The sequence below is a fragment of the Oxyura jamaicensis genome, chromosome 24 (genome assembly GCF_011077185.1).
Source record: "Oxyura jamaicensis isolate SHBP4307 breed ruddy duck chromosome 24, BPBGC_Ojam_1.0, whole genome shotgun sequence".
In the NCBI taxonomy this organism is placed as follows: domain Eukaryota; kingdom Metazoa; phylum Chordata; class Aves; order Anseriformes; family Anatidae; genus Oxyura; species Oxyura jamaicensis.
Window position 1 is genome coordinate 4694096 of NC_048916.1, and position 26576 is coordinate 4720671.

At 55.8% G+C, this 26576-nt stretch overlaps 2 protein-coding genes and 1 long non-coding RNA gene across 3 annotated transcripts in view; 1 reads left to right on the forward strand and 2 right to left on the reverse strand.

The window, feature by feature from the left end:
- POU2F3 (POU class 2 homeobox 3) overlaps positions 1–7142 on the reverse strand; it is a 41157-nt gene extending 34015 nt beyond the window's left edge. The window contains exons 1-3 of the mRNA XM_035346108.1: positions 6935–7142; positions 3106–3159; positions 2315–2383 (exon numbers count right to left, since the gene is read on the reverse strand). Of these exons, the coding sequence (XP_035201999.1) occupies positions 2315–2383; positions 3106–3159; positions 6935–7142 (331 nt within the window). The remainder of the gene's footprint in view (positions 1–2314; positions 2384–3105; positions 3160–6934) is intronic.
- A 3750-nt stretch (positions 7143–10892) lies between these two features.
- Positions 10893–22162, reverse strand: OAF (out at first homolog). Its single transcript, XM_035346099.1, has 4 exons — positions 21714–22162; positions 13664–13798; positions 12939–13119; positions 10893–12467 (listed from the first exon to the last, which is right to left on the reverse strand). Exons 1-4 carry the CDS (start codon positions 21942–21944, stop codon positions 12193–12195), a joined length of 822 nt encoding a protein of 273 aa, XP_035201990.1. The 5' UTR covers positions 21945–22162; the 3' UTR covers positions 10893–12192.
- Positions 13795–19238, forward strand: LOC118177970. The gene is made up of 3 exons (XR_004755999.1): positions 13795–13990; positions 14641–14643; positions 19228–19238. It is a non-coding gene; the product is annotated as an uncharacterized LOC118177970 (long non-coding RNA).
- Positions 22163–26576: the final 4414 nt, after the last annotated feature.

Here is a 26576-nt window from a genome sequence, read left to right on the forward strand (position 1 = left end):
TCTTGGAGCCAGTCTACATCTTTTGGTGATGAAAGGCCTTTGTAGATCTGCACCTAGAAAGATTTCCAGCCTTTATAAGCTGTAATATTGATGGTTTGGTAACTGCCCTCTCCTTCCAGGGGCAACAAGTTTCCTGGAGAGCAGTGCATTGGTGCAATTCATTAGGAAATGGGTCTTCATTTAATCAGTAATTGGAAAATAAGAGTTTCCCTCACGAAGCTGGTAAACAAAACACTCTTGCAGTAAAGATCCCTCCAACAACGTGTATCGGGGAAAACAAAAATGTTCAGGGAAGTTCAGTACAAAGCGCTCTGTTGTTTGTAAACGGGATGCTCGGGAAGAGGGGAAAAACCAAACAAAGAGGCGGAAAAGCTTCGGGGCCGCATCGAGGGAGCCCCTCGGGGGGCTTGGCTGGTTGTGAGCGCTGGTGGGGCTGGATGAGGCCCTGAAGGACACCGGTGTCAGCAGGGCATGGGGCTGCTCTGGCCCCAAATCTCCTGTAGGGTCCCATCACCAGGGGGGTGACTGCATCCTCTCATCCCACAGCCCGAACACCATGATCTTGTAAGGTCCCCACCAGATCCACCAGTCCCGGTGGAGGAAAGCCTTGGAGGAGAGCCTGACTGAAGCAAGTTGCTTGCATCAGTCCCCAGGGAAGTGTCACTCTTTTGTAAATGAGGGAGATTTACTTGTTCTGATTTCCCTGCCTGATTTGAAGGCTCCCGGAGCAGCGCTGAACATTTTTGTTATTTTAAAACAAATTGCCTCCACTTCTCCGCATTCTCCTCTCAATTACCACTAGAAAGAGGTGCTACAGCTCACACTAATGGCTGTCTGGGCAGCCTACACCAAAAACCGCGTTGCACCCAGCCGGCCGCCTCTGCTGGGGCACAGGGTGCTTGGGGAGCAGCTGCCTCCCCCTTGAAAGCTCCCCCAAAATACGAGCGGGGAGTTTTGGAAGGGCTCGGGACACGCTTGCTGCCGGGCGGCGTTGAATGATTTATCTCAGAAAACCAGCTTGGGGGCAGCTGAAAGCCATGAGCAGAGGCTGACCTGACCAAAGTCAGGTGGAGTTCATGGACGTGAATAGAACCAGATTTTATCTCTGCCTTAGATTATGTCAAATAACCCAACTTAAGAGCTCGGAGGATTTCTAGACCTCAATGTACGGTGTAAATAAAGGGGCAGATTTAGCCCCATTAAAACATGCTTAGGCTTCTCTGCCTTTACCAAGTTCTCTCCCTCTCTCTTTTTTTTTTTTTTTTTTTTTTTTTTTTCCTAAATCCTCTTAATCGATAGAAGGAGAAGTAAAATCATTCCATGTGAAGTTTTAATCTGTTGTTACACATGCCCCCACCCCAAGCTTAGGGCTGTTCATGACTCAGAGAACAATTCTTGGGCATTGTCTCTATGAGTTTTGGTTTTAAAGAGTGTTTATTTCCAAGTCTCTAGATGAGTCTCACTGTTTCTAATAACCTTTCTTATATTACAACTATAACTAGTGGGTGCTTAATGCCTTTCTTATTGCTATTTATTTGCCTAGAGAGGAGGCTGACCATAAGCCACATCCTCAAGATCCTGCACTCACAGCCCACTGCGGGCAGCGGCAGTCAGAAGCGATGCTGGAAAACATGACATGGATTTTTTGGGGGTATCTCACGCTGTGGCAGTGCAGGAACTGGTAGGCAAACTGGCAGAAGTCAGCACTAATGCCAGTGCTATTATCTTCACGGGATCGCCCAGTTCTTCGGGCTTTCCATCTGCAAGGAAAGCTGAGGCTTCTAGCCACAGAGCAGGGAGAGGCTGAGCATCAGGTGGGAGTCGTGGGGATGAGAAACCCAATCACGCCTCAAGAAGAAGAGCTATGCATTTTGGCTGGAGCTACCACGCTGGATTTGACTATTCCAGAAGTCCCTCCCATTTTTCTACATATATGTGGCCAAAAAAAGCTTCGTCCCTGGGAGCTTTGTCTGGGGAAACGTTCCTGACATGAACCCTGTGCACAACGTAGAGCTGTTTGTGCTGAGCTGAGCAGACCAGGACCATTTCAGTGGCATTATTCATTTGGCGAGGGAAGGGAGCATATTTCCACGCTGAAACCGATTCAGCGCTCTCGCAGAAGGATCTTGCATGCTGATCAAGATACCAATGCAATCCTAGCCCAGAGCGCATTCTTGATCAACTCCCCGGCTGGCTGGAAGAACGCAACGCAGCAGCAACAGGAGCAAAGCACCGGCAGAAAGTTCCAGCACCCGAGCCCCCCGAATCCCTTCCCCTCCCTCGGTGCCCCCCCAGTGTCCCAGACCCTCCTTACCTGGCTCCACCTGGTCGGGCTCGTGCCGAGTGTCTGTGGAATCCGCCGCATCGCCGCTCATCTTGATCTCTGGAAAAGATGGCACAACTGATTTTAATAACAGGTCACAGTCCCAGGCAACAGGCACATGTGGCTTCCACTAAACAGCACAAATGAATGTGTAATTATAATAAACCATCAGACTTTCAAATTTCTGATTCCTCAACATACAGGCACTAGAATATTCATCAGCTCTGAGAATGCACTTTCCCTCCTGTTGCTCTTTGCATCCCCCCCTCGCTCCTTTCCCCCCTCCTCAGTTCGCTGCTGTGCCTCTCACCTCCTGCCCTGCAAAGGGCTCGGGAAGCACCGGGAGCCCTCCCTGCTCCACTGGCCTCTCCCGCGAGCTTTTGAAGGCTTCCCAGAGCAGCCAGTGACACTGCCCTCCACCGCCACACCTACAGGGGATCCCTCCCAGCTTTGCCCCCTCTCCCACATCCCTTCCTTTTTTATTTGGGGATGGTGCAGCAGGGCCAGAGCTCGGTGCTGTGCAGGGCGCAATCGGCCAGGGCCAGCCTTGGTGAGGCAGAAGCGGAGCAGGATGCTCAGGGAGGGAAGCGAGCTCTCTTCTCTCACCTCCTCTCAAACTTGTTCTCCCCAGAACACCTCTTGGCAAAGTGCTGCCCCGCACGCACATGCTCACACCCCTCTAAGACCACAGAGCCGCAGCAATGTCCCCGAGGAGAACCCTGCCACCACGGTCCGGCACACTTCCCTCCATCCTTTCCGAGGCCAATAAATTTGTCATTTACCCTTGAAGTGATGGCTGCCACCACACCCGGGGCCACGTTCTCCTTCGGGGACAGCTGAAAGAAAAGGGTGGGAATAGTCAACTTTGCACTGGATTGCTCCTGCCTCCTTAAAAGAGGCAAAGTACACACTGGGTGAGAGAAGGAAGAATATCTATTCAAATTCAGTCGGACACCCCCTCGCCCTCTTCTCCCCTTTGCATGGGAATTTTAACTCTTTCCAGGCTGGTTGGGGGGGGGGAAAGATAAGAATACAATTTTATAAAGAGCCGACCGAGTGATTTGCATGTGCTTCCTGCAGCCAATCCCGGCCACAGGAGGCATCCGATTTGCATCGGGGAATAACAACAGCGTGGAAGCAGGGCGAGTGTTTGCTGTGGTTTTGCTGGGGTAGAAAAGGCAGGTGGAAGCCTTCTTAAAGGCATCATGCAAACCTTTTCCTCTTTCCCATGTGTGCCTCGTGTTATTTCCAAGTGGCCAAAAGGGTGAAGAGAAGCCTATATGTTTTTATTCCAATTTCCCTCTATTACTCACAATAAAACGGGCACAGCTTTCATTTGTTTATTTCCCCTCTGTTGAAACTTCCCGTGTGCAAGTGGCAAACTCTCTGCTTTTTGGCCAAAACGGAATAACTTTGTTTAGGCTAAAGCCTGGAACTTTTTCCTGCAGCAAATGACTATAAGAGGGGAAAAAAACAGGTAAGATTTTATGCCACAGGAGTGCAGCAACATCCACGCACTTCAGAAACTTCCTTTCCTTAAATTTTCTAAGCAGGGAGGGAGGAAAAGGAGAGAGAAAAGCGTTGCTTTTCAAACAACCCCTCTGCAATTAAGACGTGAACATTTAGTGGGGCTTCTAAGCATTGCTACTGCGGGAAGAGTAATTATCTTCAGTTATAAACATCTTCTTGTCTTGTAACACTGCCAAGGGACCCTAACTTAGGCAGTCTACAAAGCACAAAGTTTTGATTGTTGCCAAGAAGAAGCTTTAAGAAAAGCCAAGTTCTCAGAAAATAAGGAAAACCTTTACCCGTACAGAAGCTTGGCGAGAACGTCTGCACGTTTGAAAAAACAGAATAACAACAACAAAAAAAACCCTACTGCAACTTTCCTTGTGGGCACACAATGTACAAACGTGCCTTAGTAGAAGAAAATTATCTCATCCCCAGGACCACGGGGGCAGAGGGAGGGATGAGCAGCAGCCGTGCCTTGCCCCTCTACACGGACACGAGCACCCTCCTGGTGCTCTGCAGGAGCCTCGGTGACCCGAGGGAGCCAATTCCCACAGCCCATGCACTTTGTCCTGTGCACAGGCAGTAAAATAACCTGGCTGGTGCTCGGAGCCCTGTCTCTTTTCACGCTGGGTGAGGCCCTGGGCTGCTAGCAGCCACCCTCAGCCCCCAGCAGCAATAATCCTGCAGCTGCCAGTGCTTACACCAGCTGTGGGCCGTCAGTGAAATCCCCTCCTCCTGCAGTCAGGAGATAACAAGGTACCCCGTGATGCTCTCATACAGAGCAGAAGAGTTTTAGTGTCACAAAGGGGGCAATTTCCACTCATAAATGTACAAAAGTTACTATAATTTAAATGCATTGTGGTGGGAAAAAATAAACCAACAACGAAACAGGAAGAAAAAGCAAGTCCTTTTGGTCAAAGCCTGCTTGATATGAGTCGTTTGGGGCTGCCCACCTTTCAGACACCTATGGTAACCGTGCGGCAGCAGCCATCCTCCAAGGGCTCCTTGAGAACAGGGAGCAGACGCAGAGGGGTGGCCGACACAAGTGCAGGCAGGATGATGGAAACTCCTCCTCTGTGTCCTCCGCTTTAAACCAGGGAGAGCGTGACACAGCTCAGCTGGATTTGAACCCCCACGTATGGCAAAATTTCTAGACTAAACGGGCGTTGAGGCTTTGAGGCCAAATAAACGCAGGCTCCTACCACATTGCTTTGCAATACACCTAGGCTAGTAAAAAAATTATAGGCAGGCTAGTAAAAAAAAAAAAAATCTCTGGGAAAAATAATGCAACGTGGGACTGCCTAACTCCTAACCACAGACCTATTAGGAGCCGCCACTGTGGCCTGGGCCATATTAAAAATGTGCTGCTCTACCTCAGTTAGCAAACATCCCTGGAGAAGAGGCAGTCTGGTCTGTTTACCCAGACCAAAGAAACTCTACCAGTGCAGACAGTTCTCTGGGGATATATCTGCATCTATATTTTGGCTGAAACAAATGGTGTCAGCAAATAAAGCTTTCCCAAGCCCTTATTCCTAGTAGTTGTCTTGACATGGGCACCAGAATAAACCAGCCTGGTGGCTTTAAGAGGAAAAAACGAAAGCCGGTGGTGGTAGCGGGGAGAAATTGGGTTGGCTGGGGCCAGCACCTGGAGCCTGTTGAATTTTGCTGCATTTTCTGTGCCCGAGCCCCCGCAGAGGCTGCAGGAAGCTGAAAACACCCAAACGCCTGGGGAGGAGGAGGAGGAGAGGAGGAGGTTCTGCTGGGGGGAGCCTTTGGGTGGGAACGGGGTGAGCAGAGCCCCTGGTCCCTTTGTGCAGTGGGGATGAAAGAAGGCTCGGCACCCGCAGCCTGAGCACGCCAGCACCTTTGCAGCAGTGGGAATAAGCTCCCTAGGCTCTAGCACGTGAAAGCAGCTGGGCCCAGGTTCGTCTCCCTGCAAAACCACAGCGTGAAGCTCGGGCCCCTCGGACGGGCAGTGGGGTGGGATGCTGTGGGGGCAGGAGGGCTCGGCGCGCACCCAGCGTGCGCAGCTCCCGGCCAAATCCGCCCTGGGAGCGGTGCCGCGGGCTCTGACAGAGGGCACAGTATCGATTTGGGGAATCTTCTCATGAAGAAAGAGTCGCCCACAAGCAAAGCAGATGGGCGGAGGGGAGCCTGCGGGGGATGCGTCCCCGAGAGGCACCGCTCACGCACGCACGCCCATCGCAGGTGCTCGGACGAGTCAGGCTCGCACGCCGCGCCGGCACTGCCAGCCTCCTGCCGCCCTGCTCGGCCTGCACGTGGACCCCTGCCCACAGCACCCCCGATGCCACCAAAGAGGCTGTCGGGATCCAGCCCGTGCCATAGCCCTGCTCAGCTCTCATGCCAGCACTGCCCTCAGCCCCACGTGCTGGGGACGTTCCCTCTCCTCCAGCATGGGGGGGCTCAAAAGAGGGCAGGAGCTGAAGTGGCTCCGCAGCACCGAGGCATTTGGCAGCCGTGGCTCTGCTTCCCCTGCTGCTTGCGGAGACGTGAGGCTGTGCCTCCGTGTCAAAGCCCTGCAAGGCGCGGATACTCCTCCTGAATGTCCCCATTCATTCATTCCTTGCTCACCTCACCCTCCCACAGCTCTCCCCTGGCTCATTGCTCCCTCTTTGTCATTAACCTTCCTCCTTCCAGCCCACATCCCATCCTTCGCTCACACCCACCCACCCCCTGCCACCCTTTCTGCATCCCTCGGGGGCTTTACCCCCCTCTCACTCCTCCTGGCTTGATCCCGGTGACACAGGACAGCGGGCCAGGCACTACCTGCCCATTTTCCAGGTGCCCAAGCGACATTTGTGCTCTGCCCCACAGCCCACGTTCGGGCTGGCAGCCTGAGCAGCGCTCCCACGCTGTGGGCATGGCTCGGCAGCCCCCTAAATAGGGCCAGGGCTGCATCCATCCCCCAGGTGGCTCTTCCCCAGGCACTGCCTGCCGTCACCGACTCCAGCAGGAGAGAAGAGGAGGGAAAGGAGGGAAGAAAGGTCACGGGAACCGGAGCAAGCCCATTTCCTGCCCGAGCCCATGTCTCGTGTGCGTGTTGAGCCCCAGCCCGATCCTTCCTCCAGCGCCCTTTACCTGCGTGCACAGACTCCAGGTTCACCATCCTGCTGGTGGAGGGAAATCCACGGTGCGCCCAGCCTCCTGCCGTCAGCCCCAGGTTGCCAGGGGCTGCCAGTTTGCCCTCCCTCCTCTGCCACCCGCTGCCTCTCAAACCGGGCGTGGGTCCGCTCCCCAAGGGACCTAGAGCTCCATTGCCTGTTGCCATGCAGGGCCAGGTGAGCATGCGGCGCCGCGCCACGCCTCGCCCCACCTCCGGCTCCCTCGGGTGCCCTGACACCCAGCAGCCTGGCGCCCGGCCCATGCAAAAGCACCCATTTGCATATTAGTAACTCGGGAATGGATGAGTCCCTGCAGCGCTACCAGGGCGTGGGGTGGGGTGGGAAGGAGGGAGGAAGGAGGCGCTTCGCCCGCCCGCACCGCCTCGGATGCGCCCCGCAGCACCTGCCCGCCGAGGGGGCTTCATGGGGGCTTCGTGGGGGCTTCGTGGGGGCTCCGACACCAGCCCCGAGGCCGCCTGGTGAGGGAAAGGAGGCCGCTGGCTCTGTCCCTTGCAAAGCATGAGTGGGAGAGGCATGAAGGCAGGCTGGGCAGCACCCAGAGGGGAAGATGGCCAAGCAGGCCCCCGTCGGGCGCCCCCTTCATATTTTTTTCTGATAAATTTTGGGCTCTGCTCGGGTTGAGCCCATGAGTGTGGCCTGCACGGCATGGTCTTTGACTGCTGTAGGGCTGGGCTGAACAGGAGGGATGCTATTTGAAGCACTCGGTGTGGGGCAGAAAGGTGCCCTGGTGCTGCTGAAGGCGCACGGTCAGCACCCAGTGACTCCCCTCGCCTGAACCCTGCTCCCTGTGCCAGGACGGCACCCCAGAAAAAGTAATGAAGGGGCAAACAGCCTCCTCCTCCTCCTCCTCTGACATCTTGGTTCCAGCCGACTTCCAGGGAAAGCAGGGAGAAAAATCCCCTCAAGCTGCCTCGTGTTGCAGGCAGGCCAGGCCCTCGGCCTGCTCCCCGTGCTGTGACAGGGACCAGCGGTCCCCCTGACGGGCCTGGGTGCCACGTTAGCCACCTGGGTGCCCCCCTGCCATGCCCAGGGTGGTGGGGAGCCTGCGTGAAACTCCTGCAGCCCTGCTCAACCCCCTCCTGAAAGCGTTAACACGCTCAGTTGGTAGCTGCCAGGCACAAGCTATCGCACATTCATCTCTCCCTGGCTAATTCACGTTCCAGGGCTCTCGGCTTTCCCACATGCTGCTCTCCCTCCCTGGAAAGACAGGTTTCTTGGAGGAGATGGGTGGGCGGGCGGGCAGGCTCTCCGGGCCTCACCTCCAACCCAGTCTGGTGCTGCGGGGCCGCAGAGCCTGCGCGGTCAGAGGGGAGCCCTTGGGCCACAAGGATGGGGTGGATGTGTTAAAAAGAAAACAAAAAAAAAAAAAAGGAGGAAATCTGGGGAAAAAAGGAAAGGGGGAAGCAAAGAGGAGGTTCCCGGGTCAGACTAGCGTTTGCAGGATGGAGGAACTAAAGGGGGAGCGCTACGGGCTGCGCTCAGAGCGGCTCCAGGAAGCAGGGAGGTGACATGGGGTGGCTTGCGCAGACACCTCGTCCCGAGCTGCTGGAGGGGCTGGACTCCTGCCACTGCTCCATGGCAGAGCCCCAGCCATTCAGGCCCACTCCTCGGGGCGTTCCTGGGCCGCCGCCGCTCCATTTTCCCCTGTTGCCGGCCTGACCCCCACGGCTGGGTTTTCCCCGTGTCGAGGGCTGACGCGATCGGGTGGCCGCACTGCGTCAGACGTGGATTTACTGGTGGCACCTCGCCAGCTTGAAGAGCCTCCAAGGGGCAGGAGAAAGGCTCTTGTAAGGGCTGGGGGCGGCATGAGCATGCTCCTTCCCACCCCAAAAAAAAGCACATTTCTCACACCAGCTGGCAGCTCCCCTTGCTGCAGCTCTTTTCCCTCTGCTCCCTGTTGCAGCCCATCCCCGAGCCCCAGGGTGTCCCCTTTGGGGTGCTGGCAGGTGTCACTGTGCATCCCAAGATGCTGGCCCGGCCATAGGCAGGCCCGCAGTGCCCTCTCCTGGCCCTACAGACATCACCGGGTGCAGCCGGGAACCCTCCAGCCCTTCAGCTGCTTCTCTGGCTTTTATTCTGTGGTCAGGGGAAAAAAATAATAATAATAATAATAATTAAAAAAAAGATGCTTTTTTCATTAAACTACCTGAAACAGCTCTGCAATGAGCAGAGGGGCAAAAGAGAGGAGGACCACAGCACCATCAGGCCTGTCTGCTGTGTGAATAAGACCACCTTCCCCAGGCAAAGGCAGATTTACTTTAACTTTGTCCTGCGATGATCATTCCTGGATGCCAGCAGATATGCTGCTGCTAGAAATCAACTGCTCTTTTTATTTTTATTTTTATTTTTTTTCCCCATGGTCATCAGTGACTGGCCCATCTGCTTGCACCCTAAGCACATGCATGTGCTCCTCCACTTGTGCTGCCAGCGTTCATTCCTCTCTTGGAGGAAGGCAAGCTCTGCAGATAGCAATTGATTTCTGCAGCCTGGATGGCTCTGAAAGCACAGACTGCAGAAGGATGTTACAAAATCCTCTCCTGCTTTTCCTAATAGCAAGGATTTATAGCAGTGCTCCCGGCCAACTGCGACTTCTCTGTGCCAGGCAGTTCTCCTGTCTCCACCTGCAGCAGCTGCTCTTCAGGGGTGTTATTTATATCAAGAAGAAGAATTTTTCTTTGGAAAGGCAATTGCACTGCGCTGCAGTTCTCTTCTTGCAGGACGGGAGAGAGTGAGCCCTCGCAGGGAGCAAGACTGCAGTTTGGGGGGGGTGAAACCCCCAGGCTTTAGGGACGTGCCCTGGTTTCTCAGCTCCCCTCAAACCCAGAGCACAAATCCAGCAGCAGCTATCGAGCTTTGCTCAGCACATACTGTCTGTTGTTGTAAAGTTCATGTCCTTCATGTACTTGGCCTGGGTAAGAGCTCCCATGACACAGTACTGGCCCCAGAAACGCCCACCAACCTGCACTGCTGAGCATGGGTCTGGCTCATATCAGGCTCCTTGGTCGTCTCTACAGAGAGAGGATCTGGTCTGGCACTGCCTTCCTGAGGTGCCCTGGCTAAAAGAGATGGGGAATAGCTGAGATGTCTCTTAAGATCTGCCTTTCCTCCTCCATTCAGAGTATCCAGCAGCCCCCCTGTGCATGATCCCAGCACCCGGAGCCTCACCATTACAAAATAATCACAGTAGCTCTCCAGGATGTGACCCAGGGGCTCCCAAACAGAGCTCGTGCCCGCTCCCAGCAGCCCTGTGCAGGAGGTAGAGGTGGGAATGGGGCTCAAGGAGGTTGCAGCCTCCCTGCTATCCCCTCCCTCTATCCCCACCTTGCCCCGCTGCTGCAGCAGGGGAGAACAAACCCCTGCAAATGCTGACCACGTAACCAAGGAAGTAGTAGAAGAAATCACTCCCGTGCAGAAGGGCTGAGGTTGCAGACACCCTCATCCTGCCTCCACATTCACCACACTAGGGGGAATCAGCACTCCACGCTTCTCCTGTCATCAGCCACTGAGCTGGGAGCTCTGAACCAGCCCCAGGCTCTGCTGCCCTCATCTCCCCTCAGCTGTAGCTGAGACTTTCTGGAGGCTGCTGGTCCCAGCCAAGACCCCAGCCACACCACACACACCCCTGGGAGCCCACAGTCACCAGCCCGCCTGACCCCCAGACCAGTTTCTGTCTCCATCGCTGCTCTTTTACTTCCCCAGAGCTCAGCCCCAAAGCTCCCGATTACTTGAAGGGCTGGTACCCTCGCTTTACAGGACAAAGCAGAGTACTTTGTTCATGCAGGATCTGGCCCCTCCAGCCCCAAGCTCTCCACCACCCAAGGTACAGGCCTGGCACCCAGCAGAGAACAATTCCCAGTCCCAATTCCAAACACAGATCACACAGATTATGAGAGAGGCTTTTAGACCAGGCATGCTTTTAAAAAAAAAAAAAAAGTTTATTTTACCTTACAAATGATAAATATTTTTTTTTAAAAAAAATCATTCAAGTGTGTTTTACTTCATGTTGCAATATTAAAATACTTTTCCCTTCTTCCCCCCCCCCCCTTAACTGATCAATACAAAAATAATTGTGACCAAATTCATTTTTGTCAAAATTTCCTGGATTTTAGGCAAAAAGGCACATTGTGAAGGCTTTTCATCAGGAGGAACGGGGGCTCACAATGACCCCAGCAGCCACTTTCCCCTCTCTGCTTGTTCTAAACTCAAGTGGAAGACGGCTCGGGAAGCAGGCAGCACTCCTACAGCGCTTTTTGTCTGATGTCCTCCAGGCACACACCAGGGCCGTGGTCAGCTTCAAGGTCACCCCTGCTTTACATATAGGGGAAACCAAGGCACAGCAAAGCAGTAGTTAACTAAGAGCTTCTTGTGAATAGCTGGCAGAGTAGGACGTAAAAGTGGATGGAGGTGTAGGATATTTTCTTCCAAAGAACGGTTGCAATGCCCATCTGGGATCATCCCCCTTGCAACCACAAGGTTACGACGGCAGTCACAGATCTCCAGATGTCTCTTTCCTAGCAGGAGAGTCCCAGAACCAACACAAAAAGTTGGCCTTCACTAAGTCTAAATAGGGAGAAGTTTGAGCCCTAATTAACAGCCCTTTGTGGCAGAAGTAATTGCTGGGCTATATCCCCCCAGAGCATCTTGTCTGTAGCCACGGGAAGGATATACCAGCCAGGCAGACACTAGGAAAAGCTACAGGCAGGCTCTGGCTTTGGGTAGGGTTCGTACCTTCCTTGATCAGGGCATGTGGTCCCGTAACTCAGCCATGTTCCCATCGGGAAATGCTGTCGTGTCACCAGGAGGTGGCGAAGTCAATGGAGGAGATGTTGGACACCCCAGGGACTGCTCCTCTCCCTGCCCTGGCCACCCTTCAGGATGCTGGAGGCTGAAAACTGGCCAGAGGCACCCCCCCCCCCCCACCCCCAGAGCAGGGAAAAACAGAGCCCTTCTGGCGCTTCGGCCCCAAAACCCGCAGCTCCTGCTTGCTGCTTCACCACGCAGCGAGCAGAGCCCGCTTATCCCAGCACGAGGTGTGGGGTCGGGAGGGAGCCACGGGGGGGGCAGAAGGAAAGGCACACACACAGAGCTCTCCTGGTACAAGGCACCGCTGTGAGCCGCCTTCCTTCTTTGCAGCGGGGGGGCTGCAGGAGGCCCTCTGCATCGTGAGCAGTGGCAGGAGGCAGATGAGCTGCCGCTCGGAAAAGCCTGGCTCTGCTAGGTCTCCTCGTCCCAGAGACAGAGCTGCTTCTGCGGCACGTAGTAATCGAAGGTGTAGCCCTTCTGGCAGCTGCGGATGCCGCACTTGTAGGAAGAAACCTTGCCCGCGGCGTCGCGGCTCTTGCAGTACTTGAGCATGCAGGGGTACCACTCGATGCTCAGCGAGTAGCTGCAGATGCAGGGCTTCCAGCGGTCCGCGCACAGCCTGCAGCGCTGCAGGTCCGGCAGGTCGGACGTCTGCGGCAGGACCTCGAACATGGAGCCGTCCACCCCTGCGGGAGGAAGCAAATCCTGCTCAGGGAGCTGCCGGAAGGCGAGGGGAGGTGCAGAGGCAGCGCTGTTCTTGGTGGAACCAGCCAAAAAAGAAAAACATTTTCAGGGGCTGGTGGGACACGCGGCTGGGTGGGAGCCCTGGGAGAGGAAAGGGCACTGGGGAAAAAGGCCAGGAGGTATCAAGAATGCAAAGAACGCATTTCTTTTGGGTGAGGGACCAGGTGAAAGGTTGCCTTGGAAATACTGCCTAATTACATTCAGGAGGAGGGTGGCACTGAAGAAGTCAGATATAAGCTGAAGAACAGATGAGCACGTGCCAGCAAGCAGCGCACACGCCCTGCCCACAGCACAGGCAGCAAGCAGCAAGCTGAAGTGTTCTCTGCAGGTCACCAGGGGCAGGCAGGGAGAGCACAGCAGCACCCCAGCTTGCTGACCAGAGCAGTTCTACCCAAAGCAAAGGAAGCTTTTACCTTTCTCCAGCCAAAATTTGACATCGTCCTCTCGCGTGTAAATCGCTTCTTTGGCCTCTGCGCAGACGTTGTGGATGTGGGAGCTCAGCTGCGCCCCTTTGCTGAAGTTGACGGCTACATCCATGCTGAGGTGCTCCAGGCCCCGCACTTCCTCAGCCTGCCGCACTGTCCTGGGGTTTTTCTGCAGGGGACAAGGAAAAAAAAATTAATCACAAAAACCCGAATCCTGGCTGCAACAAATCGCCCCGTGTAGCACGTCAGGATTTCACACCGACATAGAAAGATGTGCAAATGGATGCTCCCTCCGAGTGCACCTGCATCCCATACCTGGATGGGAGATGTACAAAACCTCCTCTGGGTGATGTTGGAACTGATGGTTTATTACTGCTCCGATTTGCCTGGGATCATTTATCAATGCTGTCCTGATGGATGGTGCCAGTAATTAATTCACTGGACAATGTCAGGCAGGAGCTTGCCTGGTGATTACTCTAAGCATCCGCTTGCCCTTTGATTCAGACTGAACTCAATCATGCTCCCTTCATGTCTATTAGCAGATCAGGATCAATACTATTACTGAAATTAGTTCAATGCCGAGCTCCTTAAGCAGGAGGGGAGGTTGAAGGCAGGTCTAGTGGCCAGCCGAGCCACGAGGCAGCTGCATGGGAAGGTTATCCAGGGAGCTCCGAGAAACCCCGGTGGGTTTGGGGCACGGGGCAGCCCCCTACCTGCCGCAGCTTCGCCATGGACTCGCTGGGGATGATCTCGTTGCGGTGAAGCCGGGTGACAAAGCAGAGCGCTTGGAACTGGCTCTGGCCCCTCTCCAGCTCCCCTAGGATTAAGGCACGGAAAATCTTCACCTCCTGGCAGAGAGAGAATTAAAAAAATCGCAGTTAGTCACATGCCCCTGGCATCGTTTGGTGAATTGAGAAGTCAGGGTCTTGCAGAACGGCTCCAGTCCAAAGAACAAAGTCAAAGGGCTCATACTTCTGCTCCCTGAGCACAGGTGTCCTCTCCCAGGTCCAATCCCACCCAAGCCTGCAGCATAACAACTTGTTTTTCGCAATCCCACCGGGGCAGGGACAGGTCGCTGCCAGCTCCCATCCCACATCCCTGCCTCCCTCAGCCAGCGGCTGGGCTTTTGTCCTTTAGCACAAGGGCAGGTGAGCCTCCCAGGAGCCTTGTCCTCTCTGAGGAGATGCTCACCTTCAGACTGACCACTTGGGGTTCTCCCGCTATCAGGAGAGGATATTGCATATCCACACTCTGCTCAAGGCTATTTCTTTTGCCCTTCAGTCTGGAAAAGCCCTGAAGGCTCCCCCCAACCCCCAGAGGCAGGGTTACTGCTGGTGTTAAGCTGATTGCTGCTTCCAGTTTCTGCAACGTGGCCTCTCCTGCTAGGGGCCACTGGTGCGCGAGCAGAAGGCAAAGGGGAAAGGGCGAGAGGAAACACAAGCGTGGGCAGGAAGGCACGAGGGTGAGCACGAAATGGGTGAAAGGACAAGGCACAGTCCAAAAATCCCAGCACAGAACAGTGCCAGGAACACTGGGGTTGGGTGACTGGAGGAGTTTCTCCAAGCAGCAGCGTGACAGGGACCAGAACCTCTGTAACCATATCCCCATCACGCCACGCACCGAGGGAGGCCCATTTTTTCCCTCCAGGTCGCAATCTTCTTGAGCTGTAACTGAAGCCCTGTGGGGGCAGCTGGTCACGGCTTCCATCTGCTGCCGCCAACTAAAAATATCCCAGATCTTCATTACAGCAAAGGTCCTCCTTTCACCAACGAGCTAATAACAAGCTGAGATTGAGCACAGCCAACACCTCCACCTATTTTGGTTAAACGAATATCACGTAGCTGTTATCTCCCTGTATCGGGGTGAGCGGTGCCGACCTTCCTCTGCTGCCTTCCCTCACTTCCTTCTGTACAATCTGGCGTCCTGGAGAAGAAATTACTCCCTGTCCAGATGAGAAAAGGATGCACAACCCAGTGCACATCTGGACAGCTGCGATCTGGGATGTTCCCAGGACAGGGGAAAGGATTTTGCTGGGTGCCTTTGTTGTTGTATGCACTGAAAACTCAGCACAAAAACAGGACACGAAGGGGATTTGGAAAAAGAGATTCCGGTTGCTTTTGCCCACAGACACGAGGGTTTCTTCATCGCTGCCTGTAGTGCTCTGGTTTGGCTGACACCGCTGTGCAGACATGGGAAACATCCGAAAAAGCACAGCATAGCCTGGGAGGCATCACCAGCAGCTCAAAGCTGCTGCGTTCTCCAGGGTCTTAAAAGAGCATCTGAAGGCATTTGAAAAAAAAAAAAAATAGAAAACAAAAATAATATGAGAAAAGAGAAGCTAAGCTTTTTTAAATGGCTAGGGTTACGGCTGGAGCAGTACAACTGCAGGGGGACGGAGAGGAAAGCAATATTTCCCAAACTTCCCACCAACAAAGAAAAATCCCGGATGACGTTTTCACAGAAATGCATGTGAGGTTACGACTGAATCGTGATTCTAGCCTGCTTTAATGGGAACAATTCCCACTGAGCCCCCAGCACCACTGAAGGAGCCACGTTCCCGTCTGCGCTTAGTCCAGCTGCCTCCCAGCTGAGCTCTGCTGCGCGCTCCTGCCTGGTCCAAGGACAAGAAGACTGAAACCAGCAGCTCACCCTGGCACATCCCCCAGATGTGGATTTCATTTTAATTCACTTTGAACAACCAGCAGCCTGTCTGGAAAAAGCAAACGGGGACAGCCATGCTCCGCGCTAGGACTGCAAACCTCAAGTGGATGCAGGAGATTAACAGCAGCGCAGGCCTCCCCAGCTTGGAAGCGATTTTTGCAACATGAGAACATGCCGAGCAACCCACGAATCCTTCCGATGTGTGGGTCCAAGAGCTAGACATTAGTCGCCCAGCTCCCTCTCCTTGTCACGATACGTATGAGAGATCTGCATGACTCTCCCCAGCAGCGGTCCAAAGCTCCCGAGCGAGGTACACGTCTGCAGGTCCCTTGCTCTGGCTCCAAAGCCCAGCACCCGGCTGCTGCGAGGTCCAGGCACAGAAAAACTCCTTCCCACAAAGCCTCACATCCAAAAGCGCCTCTTCCACGGCATACCCAGCTCCTAATTCAGCGCTGAATTCAGAGAGCGGTGCTTTGTTTTCAGGGTCCCGAGCACACAAGGGAGGCAGGACCAAGCTCAGGACCACAACAGCCCAACCAGGGGAGCAAACGAGGAGCTCTCGGGCATCGAGATGAGCCTCTGCTCCCTCTCCAGCCCCAGGCAGGCAGCAGGAGCAAGGTGGAAGCACCACAAGCACCCGCACAGCACCGCGGTGCCTCCAGCCCCAGCCAGCGAGCGGCCCAGGGCTGCCGCTCAGCTATTCTAAATATTTATCTGCCTGTCTGTGTGCTTACTGATTTATGGGCCAGCGGGTCCACGTAACCTCGGGTAAAGATCCCTGCAAAATCTGCCCTGAAAGAGCCCGTTGGTAAGGGAGGGGAGGAGGGAGAGAAAGGTGGTCCTGGGGTGGGGTACAGCTGGAGGAGAAGGGAGCAGGGGGTAAAATGCTAAAGATCAACAGGAACCGGAGGGGGAGCGGTGCCCCCGACCCATCTTCTCATCCCCTTACAGCTTCTCCTTCCTCCAGGCCCCTTGGTGCCTAACCAGGGTGGCTCCACGCCTGGATGCCCCTACATCAAACAGCAAGGCCAGATCCTTATCTACACGAACCCTGCTGCCCCGAGCCGCCACCATCAAAGCTGCAACCCCACGCACGCCAGGCTCAGGACCTCAGGGAGGGGGCATTTCTTCTCCTCCCCGTGTCCCCAGGGCTTTTGGCCACCTCTGTCCTCCAGCAGCTCTGTTCAAAGGCCCCCCTGGGAACACAGCGACAGCTCCTGGGGTTGAGCTGAGCCTGCTGACCACCTTTGGTCCCTTTACTGCCATCACTTCTGGGGTCTCCATAAAGCTATGGAAAGGAGATGGTGCCCATGCAACATACCTCGAAAGCACATCGCATCTGAACAGCAAATCTGAGCTCCCCTGTACCCAAACCCGAGGGCTGGAGCCACACAGAGATGTGGGCCTCACCCCACAGCATCCAAAGGAGGCAGCTCTGGCACACAGAGGGCTGTGGTGCTGCCTGAACTCAGGGCCTTGGAGATGTAGGGTCAGGGACTGCAGGTATCTTTATTGATGCCAGTTTGGTGCACTTCTCCAGCAGCCAGCAAGCCACCAAACAGCTTTAATCAAACTGTGTTAATCAAGGAACTGGCTCCTAAGGCACGCGTTGTTCCAACAAGAGAAATCCCCCCTTTACCTGGCTCCAAGCAAACCCAAAGCGATCCTCCCTGCGGATCTCTGAGCAAAGCTCAAAGCTAACCACCTTCTGGGAGACTCGTGCCCTGCAGGGACCACTCTCTCCTGACCAAGAGGTCAGCCCCTTTTCCCCCAGGTCCTGCTTTACCTCCCTCTCTCAAACCCGTGCCCAGTTTCCCTGCTCTCCCTGCCCCAGCTACACAACACCAGGTGGAGCAAGAACCGCAGCTCGTCACATCAAGGCATGTCATGCCTCTCACCTGGAAAGAGCCACCACAAGTTCTTCTGTGCTTGGAGAGCACCCTCCCCTCCCCAGGCACCCCACCGATTCCCACCAGGAAGAGCAGGATCAGCCGGTGCCAAGGCGGGTACCCAGCCAAGGCAGCGAAATGCACCTTTAATTCTGGGTTTCTGCAAAATTTCCCAGCAGGGAACAAGCCCCGACAGAGCATCGCCTTGCAACGCGGGGACTCTCCAGATGAACTCATCCCGGGGGCGGTGAGAAGCCTTGGCCCTGACCCACGCTGGTGTGCCGGGTACGGTTACAGCTATTGTCTGGGGCTGGCCACGGCGGTGGCGTGGCAGGGAACAGGCAGTTCTGTGGCCATATACTTGCCGTGCCATGGGAGGGAACCGCAGCCTTGGCTCATGGGGCACAGGCAGAGCAGCTCTCGGTTCCTACGGGGAAGAAGGAAATCCGTGCAGCCAGCTCCCACCAACCCGGGTTGCCTGCATGTGCTGAAGCAACTCCAGCACAGAACCAGGCTGCACGGAAACGAAGAGAAATCAGAGTTTCCTCCCTCTCCTCTCCCCGTCCTCAGCCAGCTCCCCGGGGACTGCCATCTGGGGTGCGGGAACAACCCGGCCTCCATTTCGAGGCTGGATCCCGTGCAGCCGTACACGCCTGTGTGGTCCAGATCCGAGCCCAGTGCCTCGGCTTCACGCGGCGTGGAGCGAACCAGTTCCCAGGGAAATAAATTATTTCGGTGCCTCCCTCCCTCCGACCCAGGCAGCGTTCCTGCCAAACTTCTCTCCCCCAAGGAGATCAGCGCTGCCGTGGGACCTGCTTTTGTCTTCGCTGTCACACGTCTGGGCAAGCCGGGGGGGTACAAGGAAAGGGAAGCTGCTGCTGGGGACATGGGGGACCCCTGGACCCAGGTCCCAGCCGTGCCAGCAGCCTCTGCTGTGGTCGTGGCCCTGCCTGCACTCCCCTGGGGAGCAGCTGGAGCTGGCCGGAAAGTTGTTTTGCTTGTACAGCACAGAGCATGTGTTATTGCATCCTCGCTGGGGGGGCCAGGCAGCTGAGTTCCCCTGACTCAGAGGGGATTATGCTTTTTAACCCCTCTCCTACCAGAAAGCCTCGTTCCTACAAGCGCTGAGCAGCCAGAACTCCCTGCAGCGCCTGGGAGAACATCCCCTAGTTAGGCATCCTCCCGCTCAGCGCCTACAAACTGAAGGATGCCAACGAGTAAATCCCAGAGCCGCTTCCCAAACTGGATCCTGCCCCACGAGCAACCTGCCCAAGGCCATGGCATGAGCACGGGGCAGCCCTGGCAGCAGGCAGAGCACAGCCTCCCGTGTTTTACAACCACCATCTCTTCCACATGCTTCCCTACATCCCCTGGTCATTTAGCACCTAGCACAATTAATCCCTGGCACAAGGAAAGCCTCCACACCCCCCAGCTATCACAGAACTCCAGCTTTATTAACGAAGGACCCCAAGAGGACTGGCAACGCAAGCGTTACAATACCAGTAGCCACTTCCAACACGATTTTTTTTCCAGCAATCAGAAGGAAAAAGAAACTTTTCTCTATCTGCGCGCTGACCTTGGGCTAGAACCGCCCACTTTGTTCTCAGGCCGCTGTTTGACAACTGGCAAGATCACGTTATTGGAATTAGACACAACGTTTAGGGTCGATCCACCCCCTCGATCCTTTCTGCAGGAAGTTTTGTCCCTGACAGTGCCACGTAGACAAGGAAGGGTTTTCATCGCGCCCTTTCGGATTGCCAGGGAAGAAATAGTTCTCACCACTGCACGCCCCAGAAAGCGGCGAGGCCCGGTCTGGAGTCCCACGGACCCGTCTGTGGTGGTCTAGGGAACAAAATAAAGGCTGGTGTGCTCTGAGGACACCGCTCCTCCAGGTTCAGCTCTGGATGGAGGCAGGGATGGAAGAGAAAGGAGAGCTGCACCCCTGGAAGGCCTGGAGCACTGCTCAGCTTCCACCAGTGTCAGAAGGGAGAGCTGAGCCATGATCTCATTGTAACTCCTCTCCTCTGCAGCCCACGGTCTAACAGCAACTCTTTGTCAGCAAATTAAAAAATAAAAATAAAAAAAATCTGCCTTTGGACTAACCCCCTGCAGTTTAAGCCAGAGGAGTGGAAAAATCATTTGTGCAGAAAGCCAGCATCCTGGCCACAGCATGACCACACAATCTTGCTTGGGAAACCCAGATCAACAACCCCAGCTGCTTTCACAAAGGCTAAGAGCCTCAAGACCTCCTCTCTGGAGGGGAGAAGTTGGGTAACGTTCGAGAGCTGAGCAGCAGAGCAGGGAAATGCCTGCGTGCAGCCAGGAGAACAGGTCAGAGGGGGAAGCCTGGCCAGGCAGCTGCTTGCTCACATCATTACTCACTGCACCACAAATCCATCTCCTCGGTCCCTTCTGTCTCTGGCTTTCTTCAGCTCTGCTCCAGCAGTGCCATGAGCACAGACAGGCAGCACCCAACTGCTGGAAAACCGAGGGCTGGGAACAGACTTCGGGAGGCTGATGCTTGTAAGCCTTCTGACTGTCTTTGTGTGCTTCCAGGAGCTGAGGGCTTGCATGGAGCTAAGCATTTAACACATATGAGACAGAGAAACCTTCAGAGAACCAGCCCAGAAGCAGCTCAGCTAAAAGCAGGATGAGAACAGGAGAAGAGCTACCACACGCTGTTGGGTTTGGGGGATGAGATTTGAGAGCAAGCCTGCGTGAGAGCTGAAATAAGTGGGGAAAAAACGTTAGAGGGATGCACAGGACACCTGAATTCCCCACATCACATCCCTGTTTCCCACAGGGCCCACCCAGAAGGTCTGTACAGAGCTGGGATTTCCCTTGCTCAGGAGCATGCTGTGCAGCTTGGCACTCTTGAGGTTTAAAAGCCCTCCTGGCCCTCAGAGCCCTGTGCTCCCCCAGGAGCCATGGCACTGGTTCTCTGCACGGGTGCTGGCACAGAGCATGCCATCACACCCCAAACTGCCATGGCTTCTGTGAGCATCTCAGAAAGCATCCCAGAGCTGCACCCTCCAAACGGCCATGGGCGATCCGAGAGCCTTGCACGGAAACCGGGACCAAAAATCACAGTGGGAAGGGGAAGAGCCAGGAGAACACGCCTGGGAGAGGGCTCCAAGGTTCACAGTAGGACAGGGCACACCACCGGCCTACCTCATGGGGCTGAGCTTCCTCCTGATATGAACCAAAGTCCACCCGAGCAAACAGTCTGAGCAGAGGGCTGGAACAAGATAACGCGGCCGTGCCACCCACGCAGCAGCAAACAGCTCATCCCCGAGCCAGAGAAAAGAAAATTCACCGCATCCAGCCAGGCTCAGGGTGCTCTGAGGGACGCCACGCTGGCCCCAAAGCCCCATCTCCTGCTGAGAAGTGTGGGGTCTCAGCAACCACCACCCCCCATCAGAGGGGCCTGGGAGGGGGCCAGGAGGATCCCTGGGTTTCTGCCAGTCCGAGTGAGCTGCCACACAAACAGTGCCCACACACACCCCAAACCCACGTGCTCCCCAAAGCCGTCACTTGGAGTGAGATGTCCTGGAGACACAGCAGAGCTCCAGCTCATGGGGACTCTCCTGCTCTGTGCCCTGCTGCTGTCTGCCACCCAAACCCATGGCTCCTCTCGGCTCAGCAAGGAGAAACCGACCTGCTGCACTCAGCCGGGCATGGAGGTGGCTTTGCCACCCATCCTGCCAAAATCCTTCCCCACCGTGCTCACCACCGGGCAGCCCAGGTTGAATTTGTGCCACCAGGGGCCAGGAATCTGCCCAAGTGGCCAGGAGCCATCTGCGGGGTGCATCACAAAGACCCCAAAAGCAGTCAGCAGTGGAGGGACTTCTGAAGGACCCCATCCTCTGCCACAGCTCGGGCTCCTGAACCCCCCAGCAGGGTTTCCCCAGGCTCAAGGTGGATCCCAGCTCCCCACAGCCCTCCCCACACAGCATCCCCACAAGCAGCAGGCACCGGGGGGGGGGGGGGGGGGAATATCCTGCCCCAAGCCTCTTCCTGACGACCCTAGGGCTCAAAGGACCCATCCCCTCGCACCCCTCGCTCAACTGGGACCCACCGGAGACCCCCCGCAGCACCAAACCCCACCGGGGGCTCCCCAGGAACCCCGGGGGATGCTCGGAGCGCTCCGCTCCACCGCGGGGCGAGCGCAGCACCCCGGAGCCGTCCCGCGGCGTTCTCCCCCGAACCTCACCTGTCTGAAATCGGCCGTGAGGGTGATGAGGGCGCCGTCGGCCTTGCGGAGCTCCAGGCTGATGCAGTCGGAGCCGCTGTCGGCTTGCAGGCTCTCCTCCGCCACCTGCCCGCCGGGCAGCCGCACCCGCACCCGCAGCTCAGCCTTGGCCGCGGGGCCGGGAGCGCCGGGCAGAGGGGCTAACGCTAGCCACAGCAGGGCTGGAAGCGCCGGTAGCCGGGGGGCGAGCATCCCCCCTCGCTCCCCGGAGCCCCGCACCGTTACCCCCGGCGGGGCGCGCACGGCTCGGGGCAGCCCCCGGCCCGCATGGGGCGGGGGGCGCGGAGCGCAGCGTGGGAAAAGCGCCCCGCCGCGCCCCCCCCGGCCATGCAGAGCCCTCGGCCGCCGCTTTTCGGCCCCCCACCCCCCCCCCGGCTCAACACTTCCTTCCCCCAAAGGCAGGGACCGGCCCTAAAAGAGGCAGCGGCGCTGCCGCCCCGCCTTTAAAGGGCCAGGCCGGGCCCGCAGCTGCTCCCCAGCTGCGGGGGGGGAGGAGGGGAGCGGGAATAATAATGGGAAAAAAAAAAAAAAAGACAGGCAGAGCTCGCCCGAGGGCGAGAAAAAAAAATATCTGGCCCAAGAAGCCGCCCTGCAGGCGAGCCCCGGTGGTCTGGGTGGCAGGAGGATGGAGGGGGATCAGCTCCAGGCAGCTTCTGGGCTCTCCTGCAGGTTTTTTTTTTGTTTGTTTTTTTTTTTAATTGTTTTCTACTCCGTGGGATAAATAATTATCCCCAAAGTGCGTTTGGAAAGGAGAGGTCAGCGTTAATAACAAAGCCCAGCGCTCCTGTTTGCGCAAACACGCAGAAATCAGAGTCCTCTAAACATGCGGTTGTTGGGAATCAAACAACATTTACATGATTGCTCAGGCTCACGCTGCACACAGGAGGCTCACAAGGCTGCTCTCAGGCATACCGGAGGTATTCCTGCCCCCGAGGAGGTCGTGCAAGCCACTTCAGGCTTTCCCTGGCCCCTCTCTCCCAGCCACACGGACCTGGGGCACCTCGGACTCCGCAGCCCAGCCACAAGGCTCCAGAATTGCCCTTCACCCGCCCACTCCTGCAATCGCTTCCAGATGGGCAGATGCTCATGAAGGGCCCCTTTGATTTCAAAAGGTCTCTCTGCAAACACAAAGGTCACTGTGGCAGCAGGATCAGGGCCTCAGAGAAAGAGCTGTGCAAGGAAAAGCACGGAAATGTAGAGGAGCCACTGTTTAAATCCACGCTTCCAGGATAAAAGATCACTTTTGTCCAAGTAACGCATTTTGTGGGACCTCACACAAGTAAGTTTTAGACTGAAAATGTAAGAAAATGCGATACACAAGTTGTATCCTCCAAATACTTTTCAGGGCAAAGAAATCAGAGCAGGCAAGGAGAGAAAGTTAAGAGGTGCAAACAGGAGAAAAGAAACGGTTCGGCTCTGCCACAAAAAGAGAGGGGGAGGGCCCACAAGGTAGAAACCTACACCGACCAGCTCCCCCTGACAAAAGCCGCCAAGAAGGCCCCACTCACGGTCTATTTATTCAGAGGAGATTATGCAGAAAGACAGGAGGACCCCAGCAGGGGCTGGAAGGAAGAGTGCCACGAGGTTAGCGCGCACAAATAACCCTTGGAAAGCGTCCAGCCAAAGGGCCGCACTCTTTGCCCAGCTCAGATCTGGGATCAGCTTCCCCATCGCAATGGGGTTACCCCAGGTCCATCACCTTGCAACCGAGCCCCCAGAACTTGAGCACAGCGTGGTCCTGGGGCCATGCTGGAGGACAAAGGGAGGCGAGCGAGGCTGCAGCCTCTGCTCCCTGCACGGCCACGGGAACACGCTCCTGGACCCGAGGTTGCAAGAAGTGATTTAGGGCCCTCCTTGCCTGGCTTGGAGTGAGGGCTATCATTTTTATCTCCTGGTACCTCCCAGAGGGAAGGAAATCAGAAAGCAGGCTGCCTCACAGGGCTCGTCCCAAGGCTCAGCGCTCTGCCAGGAACTCTGGCCCTGCAGATCACAACTTGACCAAGGCACAACTGAACCTGGACTCTTGGAAGATCCAATCCCAGCCCCAAAATGAATGGGCACAGACAAGAAATACCAGGGGGTGGGGAGGGGAACCAAAACACCGGCACACAGCAGTCAGAGAAAGTGAGAGCAGAGGAACTGAGGAGAGGAGAAACACTGCTCTGATGGGATTTAAAACAACTGGTGTTTGAAGGGACAGACACCATCGGTCACGTCTCAGGAAGAGACGTTTGGGCAGGTTACCAGGGGCTGGAGAATTACTGGCCATGAAGGGCACCTGGAGAAGAGGAAGCACAGCTCTGGGACAAGTCTGAATGACCAAACCGATTCCTCAGTGGTGTCAGCTTCTTCTACTTTTGCTAATATGGAACAGCTCTTCAGACTTATAAACAGCAATCTCCTCCTAGCTATAGGAAAGGAAGCTGCCTGCCGGTTCAATGCCCCCACGGCAGGAGCGGTTGCTGAGCTGCATATAGTTTTACTGAATGTTAATGATCTCGTTTCTGGTATGCGTGTGCTGCCGCCCTTTTTACTGGGAGGAAATTTCCATTAAAATACCTCAGCCATGCTTGAGAAGGAGGTTAAGGAAAAATATGCTGTTGAAAGAAAATGTTCTCCCCTGCACTTTGTTGTGAAGCTCCAGCAGGGCAGCGCGTGGGAGCAGGGGATTAGTTCGACACGGGGCTCGCCGTGGTGCCTTGGATGCATCCTTTGTCATCCCTGTGGAAAACCACTAATATCTGGCCAGGCTGCAAATCTTCATTCCCTCTTCCTCACCTCAAAACTTCGTTTACAGCCCAGCATCACGCCAGCACCTCGGAAAACCAGGGAGGGAGTCGTGCCCACTGAGACCTGGACTCCGGCTGCAGAAGCCTCAGCAGGCAGGGGGGAAAACAGAAGCAGGGAGCGTGAGAAGTCCTCCAGCACCCCACATCGGGCTCTGTGGGCAAACTGCTTGCGAGAGCCCTGCATGTGCCACATGCAAATTTTCCAGGCGAACGAAAATGTTCGCTGCCACCCTGCCTTCACCACTTACCACCCACTTGGTGCCGAGCTGGATGAGGTATGAACACCTGCAGCATCTTCACCTGTTCCAGGAATACACCTGCCCTGTCCCTCGCCCCACACGCAATTTTCCTTCCCTTAGCCCAAAATCAGGCTGCTGCAACCACCTCCTGTGCTCTTCAGGGTATTTCTTGCCCTGTTCCCCAAAATAGGAGCATTTGAGACCAAAGAGAATGAAGGTCCTTGCTGTTTCACCCCACTGTGAGTAAGCAGCCAATATTCCAGAGCCCATTAGCATCTGAAGTTCACCCTCCCAGGGAGGAGAGAACAATAATTATTGCTACTTTCTCATCAGCTTACAGTAAGGCTCTGCGGCCGGTTTTCTTATTACAAGCACGAAACCAAGATACTTAACACACCGCAACAGCAGCACCAGCAATACATCAAAGAGCAAGGATGTTTGTTGTGAATGAGCCACTTATTCTGAGAAACAACCTCGGTAAGTCAGCGGGGAGCTGGGCACTGGGAAGAACAGCTCGCCAGGGACTGCAGCCTCTGCATCCTCACCTTTGGAGGGGCAGGAGGCAGAGCTGTGGCCTCCCGTCCTCATCTACGGATGGTCAGGGGTACAGGGGTCCTGCCTGTGCCAGGAGGGCTGCAGGGGGCTCGTGCAGATGCAGCACCAAACCTCCTTCAGGTCCCCCAGCACGCCGCTGCTGGGAAACAAGCCTGGTCACTGCCGGCGGGGTTCCCCTCAGCCTGCTGAATCAGCAGCCACAGCAGTTCCCAGGAAGCGCTCCCTCCTCCGTAAAACCTCACTGCATCTTCAGAAAGGTTTCTTCTTCACCTTTCAAGGTTCTTTGCCTCTAGTACCACGCGCTGTGTCGAGCGGAAATCCACGAGCACAGAGGCAGCTGGGGAAGGCACACCTCCAGCTGCAGCACCCACAGAAGGTCCAGGCCATACCAAGCTGTTGGACCCTAAGGACAGCACCAAGCCTTAGGGGCCCAGCCTCATCCCTGCGCCCACAGCCCTGGCTCCAGAGCCCTGCTAGAGCTCAGACCCCACTCCCCAGTCCTTACCTGAGCTCCACAGCAGGTCCACCCACGCCTGTCCCTCTTGCACCGGTGTCCTCAGCATCCCCTGGACCTGCCTTGTCCTCCCACCCTCACCTGGTGACCTCGGGCTGAGCCAGTTGTCCCCAGCGAGCCTGCTCTGCTCACCTCACCCTGTGGGGGAAGGTGCTGCCTCATCCCTTCCAGGGGGCAGCCCCACTCCAGCTCCTTAGGGGAGGGCAGGGGGCCTGGGCCTGAGCTTAAATGGAGCTGGGGGACCAGTGGGAAGCATGGGGCAAGGCCTGGGGGAAGCTCGTTAGGGCAATTAGTGCCTGCTGGAGTGCTCAGGATCCATGATGCTCTAAGTCCTGGAGTGCGCAGGACCCATGCTGTTCTAAGTCCTTTCCAATCCAGAGCTTAAACGAAGCAGTGATGTGATTTATTCAGCTGTGTGTAAGGAGCATTGCTCTGGTGGAGGAGATGGATGGCGCTGGCATCAAAACCACTGCATACACCTGTGGACAGCCTTCCCCCTGGTCCTGGGGCCACGCACTTCTCTGGGAGCTTCTCCCAGCCCTGCAGTCCTCCCTGCAGCGCTTTCAGCAGGGAAAACACTGCAGCGTTAGCTCATCCGTGCGCCTGCAGCGTTAGCTCATCCGTGCGCCTGCAAAGCTCAGCAGAAGCCCATGAAAAGTCCTGGTGCTGCAGCCCCAGCGCCCTGGGCAGGATGCTAACCCTGCGAGCACATCCCGACAGCCTCCAG